At 24.4% G+C, this 14,361-nt stretch overlaps 1 protein-coding gene across 1 annotated transcript; it reads right to left on the minus strand.

Moving 5' to 3' along the window:
- Window positions 1-1,332: 1,332 nt before the first annotated feature.
- On the minus strand, window positions 1,333-5,433 carry LOC145842497 (BRISC and BRCA1-A complex member 1-like). Its single transcript, XM_082949951.1, has 5 exons — window positions 4,954-5,433; window positions 4,626-4,811; window positions 3,832-4,080; window positions 3,253-3,339; window positions 1,333-2,139 (listed from the first exon to the last, which is right to left on the minus strand). The coding sequence occupies exons 1-5, from the start codon at window positions 5,359-5,361 to the stop codon at window positions 1,942-1,944; spliced, it is 1,128 nt and encodes a 375-aa protein (XP_082806077.1). The 5' UTR covers window positions 5,362-5,433; the 3' UTR covers window positions 1,333-1,941.
- Between the last annotated feature and the right edge of the window lie 8,928 nt (window positions 5,434-14,361).

A 14,361-nucleotide genomic window follows, 5' to 3' on the forward strand; every position in this document is an offset into this window, starting at 1 on the left:
TTTAATTTTTTCTAATATAGCAGGGGTCAGCAAAATGCGGCCCGCGAGCATGTTTCTATAAAAAATTGCGAGCGTGTAAATCTGACCTAAAAAACTTTTGATACTTACTTTAGATATTCTCCAGTTTAAATGTAGAGTAAAAATAGGTTTTAAATATAATTGACAAAAATATTGTAACTTAAAACTAAATATTCCGGGGTGTAAAAAAGTCACGTTGTAACTAAAACTTCAGTCAGCAAAGATTTTTATTTTTGATATTTTTCCTTCGACCAAAAAATGCCTTTCGAACCCTGTTATAAAGAAAATCATAGGCGGTATTTGATAGCAATTTAAGTTAAATTAACTAAACCGTTCATGTTTTATCTGCTACGAGATCGAAAGTAGTAGTTTTGGATAAGGAATCTTTGTAAAATTTTATTAAACAAAGAACATTATATTTAGAGAAGATAGAACAAATGAGTATAGTCTTAACTTAAAAAACAAACTCAAAAATTGATTGATTTCAAAACTTACTAGAAAAAGTAACGACTTTTTGTATGTGTTTCACTAATTTATATTAAAAATTTAAATAGGTACTAGACTTTCTACAACCCAGTTTCGTCCTTGCCAGGACATAACATGCGGATATCTTGACTATGAATTGTTATACCAGTCGAAACAAACATGTTTAAATACTTTTGCACTGAAGCGTACGTTTGTAAGTACAGTAAAAATTGAAATAAATACTAGTTAACTGATCAAACGAGCGTCAACTATAATATCACGTGAAACTGACAAGGTAGGAGACGTTGAGTTTTGATCGATTTTGCTGTAACCATAAAATGCACTTAAAAATGTTTGGTTAAAACGGATATAACAATCATCAAGATTATGTCTGCCTGATGTGTCCTAACAAAGACGAAACCAGGTCGCAGATTGTGACATGGACAGTTATTGATTGGCATGTGGTGAAGTCTAGTACTTATTGAATGATGGTGTCAAAAACATTTTAGCTATATCCATATTAACTACTATTTATAAGTTTAAATTTTGGGAGTATATCACAAGTAAAAAAAAAATTACTTATTTTTAGTATTTCCACAAAATATTCCTAAAGCTATGTATTTATTATGCAGTTGATTTTTTTAAACTAACAAAAGTTTGAAATTAAGTCAGCTTTGTAGTGTTGTTACTCATTACTAAATACATATGTATTATAAGACTTTAAGTAATAGTTACTATGTAAATAACAAACATTGTTTATTGTTCACATTATAAGAAAAACAAAATGGTTATTCAAATAACCAAATTCAAATAATATTGTTACTAAATTCTTGAAACAATAAACCACGATTATATCTTATACTGTCTTTAGGTAAATTTATTAGAAGTTTGTTTTTAAAGATTTTCAACAAATTTTTGAGTTGATACATATTTTTGTACACTGAAGAACGAAAATTCAACAAAAATGAATACATAACATTTTAGATTTTTTCATTACCTGAATTTAAGAAATAAAATCGGTACTTAACTCATCATTAGCAATCAGAAGTTTTTATAAATGACCTATCTCCATTGAAAAATATCTAATTTGCAACTTAAGGAAATAGTAATTTGTGTAAAAAATTGAAGTTTTTTAAATTGTTCTATGATTATGTTATAAAAAAATAAATTAAATATAATGTAAAAATAATGAAGGGGAAACGCAATATCTCTGAAACTATTTGTAAGTTTTCAAAACATTAGATTAAACAAAAATTGTTACACATAAGTGTAGTGCTAACATAGTTTTCAGAAATTTACAAAATCTAATTTAATTTAACGTGGCATTATTTTTTAAGGCTATGCACGAAATTAAAAAAAAATATGCTAAATTTTAATTCGAATAAGATACAATGTAAAATATTTGCACTCTGTAAAAAACATATTTATTATATTATAATGGCATAGCAATTTTTAAAACTATTCAACAGCAACTGGTTTTTGATCAGTATATTTATAAAACGGCAAACATCTTTGTAAAGGGTGAAACATTAAGTTTGTAAAGTTGTCACTTATTTTGAAAATTTGTGTCAAGTTTTCTTCGTTACAACTTAAACAAGTATTTTCAATATAGTTTTTCTCACTATCGTCTAATTTGCACAAACTTTCAAAGACTTCCTAAAAAACAGAGATAAAATGTTGAAGACTTCATCTTAAAAATTTAATATGTAGTTAATTAATACTATACATTAAATGAGTATAATTAATTAGCTCAGATGCGTTGTTTGTTTTAAAAGAAGGCAGGTCATAAACTAAACACAAGGCTGACCAACTCGTTTTACTCTTGTAGTAATCTTAATTACCAGATATAAAGATCAAGAACAATTAATTAGATAAATGCAATTAAGTCATAGAGTTCAATAGATTTATTAAGGAAAGTTCAAATGAAAAGGCAAAAAAAGGCTATTAAATAAATAATATATCACTTTGGATTAAAATTTTGTTTTGTTTAAACCATCCTAATATAAGTTTGTTTTACTTTGAGAAATATTTTTTATTTTATTTCTCTTTTTTTGAAATTTTGGCACAGGTTTTTCACTTTAAATATGAAAGTTCTAAAAGCATCTAAAATATGTTCCTTAAAATGAATGTTATTAGCTAAATAAGCTTTTAGTTTATATTTTTATGACCAGGAAAGTTAGGAGCATATAAGTTTTACTTACAGAAAAACTTGTAACAAAATTGACCTAAATTGTAAAATTCAATAAAACTTTGTAGCTAACAAATAGTAGTTATTAAGTATAATCCTATATAAATTTTAATAATTATAAACTTCCCTTTAAGTATTTAAAAGCATAGCTTAATACATTGTGCTAAAGTAGTTTTAAACTAAGATTTAATTTATTCATATCTTCTTAATTTCTAATATTCTTAATACATTTTTCAAACGACTTTTACATACTTTTAAGATAAAAAACTATTATTTTAAATAAGCTTTTCTTGTATAAAATAAAAACTTTATATATATATAAGATTTTACAGTTATATCCTACTTTTCTTATTGTTATTTTTTAATTTACAAACAATTTATAATAATACGAGACTATTCTTAAACAAATTATAATAAACATAAGAAGTAAATATTCAAATATAAATATATTTATGCTAAATTTAAGACTTATAATATTTAAAACTTCTGCTACTGTTAAAAATTAACGACTAACTAAAAACTAATAAATGTAATGAGCATTTTTCTAGGTAAGAACTAAACAAAATAAAAACCAAACATACTTTAACATTGTTGTCTTCAGACGGAATTTCATGTAGATGAATAATATCAAAAAAAAATTTTGGGTTTGCTAACATATCTTTGTACTCCTAAAACATTATTTAGTAAAAAATTCAACCTAGTTATATTACAATATAGAACAGTTAAAAAATTTACTAAACGTCCAAAGAATTTTTTATTTGCATTTTTTATCTACAATAATACTAATAAATATTATATTTACTTATTTTAAGATCTAAAACAGTTCTCGAAAGTAATTTTATATATAACTATACATTTTAGTAAATAAATTTCTTTAATTTAAAAAACTTAAATTAAAATAGTTAGTTGATTTTTAAAACTTTATACACAAAAAATAAACTAATACTGAACTTCATAACTTAAAACAAATTAAAAAAAATTGCAGATGTTAAAATAAAATAATGTATTAATTTTAAACAAGCTTAAATATTCTAAAAGTTAAAACCAGCTTTAATTTTTTTAAACTTTCAAATTAGAGTCAGTTGCAACCCTAATCACATACAATATTTAAAAAATAGCAAAAATATACAAATTACACTACTTAAAATAAATTCTTGTACTTGGTTTTGAGTTGAAGAAAGTGTGACTGGAAACTGCGAATTTGTATAAACAAAAATACATCTGACAATGTAGTCATCAACAGCATCTGGTAATCTTACAATATGAGTAAGTTGCTTTAAAAGTTTGCATACATTGAAAGATTTCATATCTTCACTCTTGTTGCGTTTTCCTGTATACATAGACTTTGTGTTCCAAATATCTTGCAACATAGAAACAGTTTCTTTGTAATCGGAGTTCAATTGTGTCATCTTTTGAAAAATTAAGTTGTAGTTACTTTTTAGAAATAAACATCTTTAAATCTATACACTCAAATTATCGAATACATATAACATAAGAGAGAGCATTTTAAGTTTTTATAAAAATATATTAAGTTAAAAAGTAAACATAAAGTACTTTATTAAAACAAGGTCAACATAAGTATAATGAATAAAAAAAATTACATTTAAAATTTTACTATTATTAATGAAAAACCTAAAGATCAAACTTGTAAAAATTTATACAATTGTATTTCAAGTTCTTAAAAAATTGTTTTTAATAGCAAAAATAATAATTTAAAAATACTTTACTAAACTATGTAAAAATTTCCTCTAAACTAAACTTCCATTAGCAATAACAATTAATTTACAAACAGCAACAATGTAAAAAAAAATATCTAAAATTAAGTATCACAGTTTCAGTATATATTAAAATTAACACAAAAAATATACAAACATATCATACAAATTTATATACAAAAAATTTGGTTCAAAACTCTACAAAACAATAAAAATAGTATATTTGAAAAATTACTAACAAGCTGAACTTCATTATCTTGCGAGTTGAAATTAATCAGAGAAAACTGATGATTGTTATTTATAAATGATTTACTTTTAACAAAGCGAGTGACTGCACTGAACACTGCTTGGAATAGTTGTAGTTTCTGACCATTGAAGAGAATTTTTTGTGAAAACATATCATCACATGAATCTATGCACAGAATCTAATAGTTTTATAAAAAATATTGATTAATGATTCTCTTAAATAAAAAATAACATTGTTTTGTTGATTTTAATAATTATAGATCAAAATCATTAGAAAAAAACTAATTGTTCTACATTACTATAATATTGACTGCAACTAACAATTTTTTCAACTAAATCTTTTTTTGGAAACTTTGAGTCATCATTAGGTTTTACTTCAAAACTTCTCTCTAAGAGTGTGCTTTTTTCATCAAATTGGTCAGCCAATTGAATTTTATCTTCAGTATTTACTGTAATATTAATATCTTGACTAGAACTTTCATCTTTTTTGGTTTTAGCAGGGATTTTTATTTTACTTTCTTCTGCTTTCTTTAAATTAAGTACTTGCTGATAAGCTTCCTCAATAGAGTTAATGCTTTCAACATTTGGTATAATTCCATTTTCGTTTGTTTGTTCAGTCTTTTCACTTTTTATAGCTTCATCTTCTGTTTCTTTGTTATTATCTTGGTTAACTGGAGATAAAGAACTTTGAATAACATAAGTTTTTGATGTTGATGGTTTGTCAGTCATTTTTGGTAAGTAGATTTTTTTCTAATCTTTATATATATTAAACATGAAAATATTACTTTTACATTTATTATAAATAAACTGTTAAAAAACTTTAAATTTTTTAATACTAAAAACACACTTTAAAATACTTTTTAAAATATGTTATTTATTACATAAATAATTACTTTATTTTAATGAAAAAAATGTATACACCCACTTTATTCTATGCTTTTATTCTTTCATTACAGTAAATATATTTTACAGAACCCAGTTGAAGTGTGTTGATTTGTTAACACACAGAAACATATGTTGGTACAATAAAGGAAGATTACTGTACAATTTGTTTTTATTTATATTTCAGTGAAGTTATTTCACTAGGACCTTTTGTTAGCAAACGATTAAACCTATATTTTGAACAGTTATTATAATAAACACATTAGCATTAAATAACTATCTTAAAACATATTTAGTAACTATTTTACTGAAATGTTACTATGAAAACGAAAAATAAATAAAATTAAATTTAAAACTATCAAGAAAAAAAAAAAAGTTTCTGAAACTTGTATTGGTAGAATTAGTTTTAGTCTAATAAAAGTAATAAAAATAATTAATTCAGTTAAGCAATAGTAATTGATATATACAGCTAACAAATAAGGTACAACAAAACTAGAAAACACCAAATAAACAATCATGCACACTCATGTAAATATCTTTCCTCATTAGCTAACCAAAACCAGCCAACCATAAATCAGAATAAACACACACAAAACTGACCATACATAAATTAAGATAAACAGATAAGAAGACAAACCAAAAGCAATTAAGCAATATCTGCATGTAAAACAAATTATTCAAACACAGAACTCCAAACTTACTCAGTTTACTGGCTCAACATGGTTTTTTTGTAACTGTATGTAAACTGATCCTTTTTTAGGTTTTAAAAAATTTCTGAAACACTAGACCACAACTTAGTTTAGTTTAAATATAAGGTTTGTAAAGAAAAATATAAGAAACCTAACAACTATGGTCAATAGATAGAAGTGGGAACCTTTAAATCGTATTAAATTAATGATGTTTTGTATTCTTATTCAATCAAACATTTTTGTAGTAGTTCTGGTTGCCAATTTATTGTTAAAAGTGATTATAATATGTTTTCAATGTTTTGATTTTTTCTATAAAACCATGCAATTGATATTGAATCCCCATATATAGAACTTTCATATACAATGTTTTTTTTAAGCATTGGCTGCAGTTTTAAGGTCGCTTCTGATTCGCTAATATTTTACTTTTTTTTAATTTTAATAACAAAAAAAAAATTCAGTTTATTTTTTATATATTTGAGTAAGGTAGATTAAGGATATTCTTAATATTTTTCTTTACTACCAACTTACCTCATTTACCCAAATTTGCGTAATGTTATGAATGAAAACATTTCCAAAAACTTACAACTGCAGCCGACCCTTTTTTAACTTTACATTCTAGCTGCTAACCAGGGTGGCCACAAGTTCTTTTTGTATATCAGTTAGTTGCACTACAAATGATATGATATTTACGGGTCAGGTCAAATGTGCACGAAGGGACACTTTTGCATGAAGACACTTTTGCACGAGAATTAAAAAAAAAAACAACTTTATTAAAAAAATCGAAAAAAAAAGGAGACCGAGGGTAAGGGTTAGGAGGGGTAACAGTGATAGTAAAAATAATGATTGAAAAAAAACTACTAAAAACTGTTATTGAAAAAAAAAAAAAATCAATAAATAAAAACAAATTATTTAAGAAAAATAAAACTATTGACTGAGGGTAAGGCATGGTGATAGTAAAAATAAAAAATAAAAATAAAATATAACTAATAAAAATTACTACTAAAAAAAAATAAATTAAAAACTAAAAGAATATAAAATTAATATAAAAAAAAACAAAAAAAAAATTACTGAAAGAGGGTTAGGGATAAAACTAATAGTGATAGTAAAATTTAAAAAAAAATTAAATAAAAAATTCAAAAATTCAACCGGTGCAAAAGCGTCTTCTTGCAAAATTCTCTTCGTTCAAAAGTGACCCTTCGTGCATATTTGACTCCTACCCATTATTCACACTTAGACTTAAGGTAAGCAAATTTTCTAGTCGACGAGTCAGATTAGTTCTAAAAAAGTTTTTTTTAGCTCGAATAACTTTAAAAACTATTCAAAAAATTTAAAAAATGTTAAATTATAAAAATTAAACAATTTAATTTTAAGCACTAATGTGTACTGATAATCAAACTTTGAGCATCATTAATTAAAACCGTCTTGACTCTTGATATATTAAATAATGTGCAGTATTTAGAAACTTATAAATTATAACAGTACTTGTGCAGCTTTATAAAAAAAGAACTTATTTGAAATTATTAATATTAGCTAATCTTTGATTGTTGTTTTACATTGTAAAGCTTTCATTAAAAAATAGTACATTATTATAAAGCTATTATTAACTTTTTTATTATGGTTTAAATATAAAATTAAAGATTTTCAAATATAAAAAGTTAAAAGTACTGTTTTAAAAATTCAAAGTCTGAAAGAACAACATTAATTAAAAAAATACTATATCTAAGTCAATAAGTTAAAATGTAAAGTATACTTAAAATCAGTCTAAGCTGAAAAAAAAAAGAATCAGTAAATTGTTTTAAGTTTTTTTTTTGATTTATACCCTTATCCCTAACCCACCTTACCCAAATATATTAAAAGTTAATTTTAAAGAATAGAAATTAAAAATAACATGAAAAAATCTTTTTTTGTTGACTTAGCTTTTTCCAGGTTTTTTTAGCCTAGACTGACCTTTAAGTATACTAGCCGTAAAAAGTTAGTTACAATATATGAATATAAAATAACAAAAAAAAATTTTTATTTTGTTTTCAACAAACTACTTCTTAACGTTACTGAGAGTGAAAGGTTTCACTGAGAATCGATTCCTAGAAAGGTTCAGTTCAAAACGAATCATAAAAATCAATTTGACTGGTGACCTTAACAACCCCCAAGTTGTTTGCCTTTTTTAGTTAAATTCCGGACTTTCTTTGTAGAATAGAATGACTTAGTACTCAATTTACTTGACTAGATATTAATAATATCTAAACGCATTTCAAAACGCATTAACTAATAGAATCATGAGTCAAACTTCGTTTAGTACGCTTTCTAATAGATAGTACTACTTTTAGTACAGAATTTGTTTATTTGTTACAGTAGTTTGCTTACAAAAATTCACATAAGTTTTTATTTTCAAAAGTATAACTTTTAATTTGTTTTTTTATTTTTATGTTTATATAAATATATTATAAGATGTAACATTAAAAGGCGTTAAATCCTGGAGACCCTGATAAGCTAAGCTTATCGGAATAAATACCACAGATGTTCTTGTGCTAAAAATTTATTTCAACTAACGGCGTTTCACTGCTCTCAAATAAATTTAAGAACAGATCTACGTAGTCTATAAAATATTAACACACATTAGAAAAAAAGCAGAAAAAGCATGTATAATTATGTATAGTGTTTATGTAGGTAGTAACTATAAATGAACCTTATGGTTTAAAAACAAAGCTTGGGATAAAAACATAAAACTATAAAATTGTCTACAAAAGAAAACAAATTTAATAAAAGTAGGCACTAACCTCAAAAAGCTCTAAGAATAGGCAAGTTTTTTAAATGAAAATTAAATTGAGTTGTCCAGAAATGTTACGTCATAATAAATTTAACAAATTAGTCAATAATTTATAAAGCTTAAAAACATGAAGTATTAAGCTTGCAAGTGTATGTAATTGTAATGTGAGTGTTGTGAAATAAATTAGTACATAAGTAGACAGAGTTATTTAAAGTAATTTAATTTTAATTAATGTAAGAGTTATTTAATGTAATTCATAAAGTTAAAGTTGAAAGTAAGGGCCCAGATAAAATTTATATCGGAAGTACAGCAGGTAGTTTCAAGTATAGTCATGCTAACCATAAACATACTTTTAAAAATATAAATAAAAAACAAAGCACGCGTTTATCGGATTATGTCTGGAGCTTTTTTCACAGGTACGGTAAACGGCCAAACATAGAGTGGAGTATTGTTTCAAAGATCAAACATGCATCCAACGGAGTAAGTAGAATTTGCCCAACTTGCAATACAGAAAGAGCAGTAATTGCAGCAGAAGATAAAGACCTACTTCTGAATAAGCGGCGAGATTTATCGAACATTTGTCCCCACAACCGACGATTCTACTTTAAATAGCTCTGTCTACTTATGTACTAGTTTATTTCACAACACTCACATTACAATTACATACACTTGAAAGCTTAATACTTCATGTTTTTAAGCTGTATAAATTATTGACCAATTTGTTAAATTTATTATGACGTAACATTTCTGGACAACTCAATTTAGTTTTCTTTTTAAAAACTTGCCTATTCTTAGAGCTTTTTGAGGTTAGTGCCTACTTTTATTAAATTTTTATTTTTTGTAGACAATTTTATAATTTTATGTTTTTATCCCAAACTTTGTTTTTAAACCATTAAGTTCATTTATAGTTACTAGCCCTACATAAACACTATACATAATTATACATGCTTTTTCTGCTTTTTTTCTAAAGTGTGCTAATATTTTATAGACTCCGTAGATCTGTTCTTAAATTTATTTGAGAGCAGTGAAACACCGTTAGTTGAAATAAAGTTTTAGCACAAGAACATCTGTGGTATAAATATATTATTTCGTTACTGATGCTGTTTAAATTTACCGCAATGAAAATAACTAAACTTTTTGTCTGTTAAAAACACAGTACTAATAAATCAAAGTAATAACAGTAATAGCTCTTAAACAGTATAGGAGTGTTGCATTTAAAAAAAGTTATTAATTTACAATAAATTACTTTTTTTGAACCTCTAGTCCAATCATTTTTTTTTCAAAATCAAAATTAGATCTTATAATTGAAGTAAAATAGAAAGTATGTTAAGAAGTTTAGATAAAGTAAGAATTACGTTCAAGTTAATAAGTTAATGCGTCCAGTTTCGATCATTTCACTTAGATAATCAGGCTGCAAGCTCTCAATAGATTAAGACCCAGGCTCTGTAGTTAATTAAACTCGTCAATCTGTCGTAACTGAAAGAAAAAATGTAGTAGTAAGTTTACAAATCGTCGTGATAGTTTACAGCAGATCTATTATTTGCTGATATGACCGGTTATGTCAGATTTCTAGCTGCCGTTCAATGCATAATAAATTTCACTTTTATGAAACTACTGGCATGCTTATTCGTGATAGGATCAAAAAAAATCTACCACCATTTTTTTTCTTTTTAAATTTATGCGTCAGTTAATAATCTAAACATTCATTTTAAAACCTACATCATTTATCAGAAGACAAAGTTTTGGTTAAAAAGAAATATTTTTAAATTATACAAACGGAAAATACAAAACTGTCTTAAAAATTATGTAATCATACGTTTATTAAACAACTATAAATTAACTATTATTACTAGACTTATAGTTAATACTTTTTTTAAAGTAAACAAGTGGTATCTTCCAACTTGCGAAGCTGTAACTTCTGACTACACTAACTAACAGTTGTTTGTATATTACATATATGTTTATTTCTAGATTTTGATATTAAAACTTCTTGTACTCAAACTGAATTTAAAATCTATCAATAACAAATTTACGACCTTAGTCTATAAACAGCTTGTGGTTCAATAGTTGTAATATGTAATTAAAGCTATTCAAGTGAGTTTGTGATTGATTAAATGTTTTTCTAATCTATAATAGAAAAGATTTATTAATAAATTAAACTAAAAATTTATTTTTTCATTTTACTTCTTTACAATTGTCTTTTTCAGAAAGTAATTTGTACTTTGAATTTTAGATTTTTAATCAGTTAAACTAAAAGCAGTTTAAAGTAAGTTTATTTTTAACGCTAAACAACTTTAAAGCATAAAAACTGTTTGAAAACTGTTTAATATTGTTCAAACAAACTACATCTTATTTATAGTTAGCTCTTACTTTTTCGACAATGTTTCCAAACTTAACACAACAAATGATTTTAAAAGATACCGTATGTATTACTTTCTAATAAAACACAAATTATTAATTATTTTATTATAGAAATTAAAATAAATAATATCGCTAAATACTTTTAAAAGCTTAAGTAAGTTTTTTTAATAGAATTTCGTGGCAATTTACTTGTATTTCTTTATTGCTTCGTATAATTGTAAAAAATCAACAAATTAACACACTAGTAAAGGATTAATAACAAGGTCAAAAATAAATTGTTTTTAAACTTTGTTAAAATAAAAATTCTTTGTCAAACTAGATTCAGACATAATTTCAATTTATATTTATCGACCACTGGGTTACGATCTTGCAACTCAGAGAATTTTTAAAGCCATCATTGGGGCCACTACGTTATCAGGTCACCTTGTTCTAAACACATTAGTTTTCAACACATGAAGTTAACTCAAAAAATTAATAGAGTACAATAAACGTAGAAATATCAAGCGTTATAACAAACTAGAATTGAAAACTAATATTGTAAGTTTTAATTCAAATTGTATGGAAACTTTTGAAATACTGTAAAGTTACTTTGATTATTAAAACATTAAGTTGTTTATTTAGAACTTTTAACAATAGATAATCAATGTTTACGTACATATTAAACAGAATTGACCTTATGCATTATTAAAATTAAAGTAAGTCAGCAGAAGTTTTGATTGCTCCAAATATTCCCGTAATTGTTTTAATAGTAATTTCTAACTAAGGCAACGTTAAAGCAGTTCTTAACTTTAAAACTTAACATTTTCAAACTGCGTTTTACGTTATTCTGATTAACATTATAATATTGGAGTTAAATTAAATAAACCTGTACAATTTACACCTTTAACGATCTGAAAACATCAAGTTGATAGTTTCTTTTTTTTTTCGCCACGAACATGGTTTACATTATTCAGATGAGTTATTTATTTTTATATAAGACAAAAAATTCTTTTCGTTTTTAGGTCCATAAAGCTTAAAAATAAGTCAATTTTAGAAAAATTTGAATAAAAATTACCACATAAAAACGATTATCGTTTTTTTTTTTGTAATTTTTAGTTGTAAACAGTATTAGGTTTTGTATATTTTTTACAAAGTAATATCATAAAGTAAATAGTAAAACATGCTAACAACAGCTTATTTAACTAATTTATAATAAAACTTCAAAAAATTACTTATCTTTTTTTGGAACTATTAGTAAACTTTTTATAAGCTAATAGAAAATCAACACTTAAATATTAATAATATTTTATATAAATGTTTTAAATAAAGTGTATTGTAAACGCTAGCGTATTTTTTTACAACAACCAGTATTAACTTAAGGGTTGCTAAATGGAAACACTATCGCTTATTTTTAGGCAAAAAATATTGATGCAGAGCCATTTTATCAAAATTTTAGTTTTCTAAATTGGGCGATATCGCTCCCTTACTTTTAGGACCAATTATTTAGAGAAATAATAGTAACTTAAAGATGTAGGAGATGATGGAGCTCACTCGTAAAACAAACAATTTCGTTCAGTAGTGGTTTATTGAAAAAAAAACGAAAAATTGCTCAAAATTTTTTGGTTCAAGGACTTTGATACGCAAAAAGACCTCTCGGTCATCAAGTTGCATACCCAACTTAATCAAGTTTATAATGAGCTACAAATGAAAAATAAAAAAACTTTACAGTCAAAATTTAGACTCAAAAACGATTAAACCCTATCTAAAGAAGACTATTAAACTTTACAACATTAAACATTTTTCTAAAAGAAAATAAAATAATTTATATAAACAAATATATCTAACATTACATACACATAAAATATATATTGAACTCTACGTCAAAAGGTAAAGTTTCTACCTGAATTTTTTTAAATTTTAAAACTCTTCAATAATTTTAGCAAATAATTTAACCTTTTATATGATTTAAAAAAGAGAATGAAATAAAATGAAAATTAATTAATAAATAAATTAGAAGTTTTTTTTTAAGTGTGATTAAGAATTTAAACTCTACAATCAACTTAATTCAACCTGATAAAACAAAGAAAAAATAAATTAAAGCTATAACATTGAAATACTATAAAAAACAATAAATACATAAAATAAAGCTGCAATTAAAAAAAAACAGTAAAATAAAGCTGCATCCATACAAAACATTTATTTTAAAACATTTTTTTGCTTAAACTAAATAAAAAGTATAACATAAATCTATCCTTTTAATTAAAACCATCAGTTTATACAATCTTGAATAAATGTCTAAATGTAGAAGTTTAACTATACCAAAACAATCATGTATATAACCACAAAAAAAACACTTAAAGTAGTAAATAAGTTTTTTCTTTGAAAAAAAAAACATAAATAATAATAAAATAAGATAAAAAAACAACAAATAGTCATAAAACAAGTCAACTTATTACTAGTTTTAAATGTTAACAGTGATTTCAGCTTATGATATAAATATTTAAGTATGTGACTTGTGAGACGATGTGTTAAATTATACAGCCAGTGTTTTGTAGAACAGTTCGCTTAAGTAAATATAAACTTAAATTTTTGTTGAAGTTTACAAATTTTATACGCAAAACAGTGACTATTTTATTTGTATTTGGCAATAATGCATAATGTTTGTTAGATAGAAGTATGTTTTTTTGTCTCAAATTTTAAAGCTGTATTTTTTTAAATTATAAACAAAAAAAAAACCTTCAACAATTAAATTTTTACCTCGAGCATTTGGTCGAGTTATTCATAACTTATCAACTGGAAATAATTTAGACCTTTTACAGTAAAATTTTAGACACATTTTAGAATTACGAAAAAAATTGTGTGAAACTAATTGGTAAGTAAATAAAGTTAATTTGAAAATGTAAATTAACACTACATGTCAAAAATAAAATTAAAGGATTAAAGTTTAAAAACTTAATATATTTTTATTTTCTTAAATAAAAACAAATAGTTCTTAATTACAAACAAACTCAACGGAATAGAAATCATTATTTATCATCATCATCTTATATTTTA

This window comes from Thalia democratica, chromosome 8 (assembly GCF_965202585.1).
Source record: "Thalia democratica chromosome 8, ktThaDemo2.hap1.1, whole genome shotgun sequence".
NCBI classification, from domain to species: domain Eukaryota; kingdom Metazoa; phylum Chordata; class Thaliacea; order Salpida; family Salpidae; genus Thalia; species Thalia democratica.

Coding starts and splice junctions, on each gene's coding strand:
- LOC145842497 (XM_082949951.1), bottom strand. CDS start 5,361: ATGACTGACAAACCATCAACATCAAAAACTTATGTTATTCAAAGTTCT. Junction 4,081..4,625: donor AAGATAATGAAGTTCAGCTT/GTTAGTAATTTT, acceptor ATTTTTCAAAAG/ATGACACAATTGAACTCCGA. Junction 3,340..3,831: donor TTTCTTCAACTCAAAACCAA/GTACAAGAATTT, acceptor ATAATGTTTTAG/GAGTACAAAGATATGTTAGC.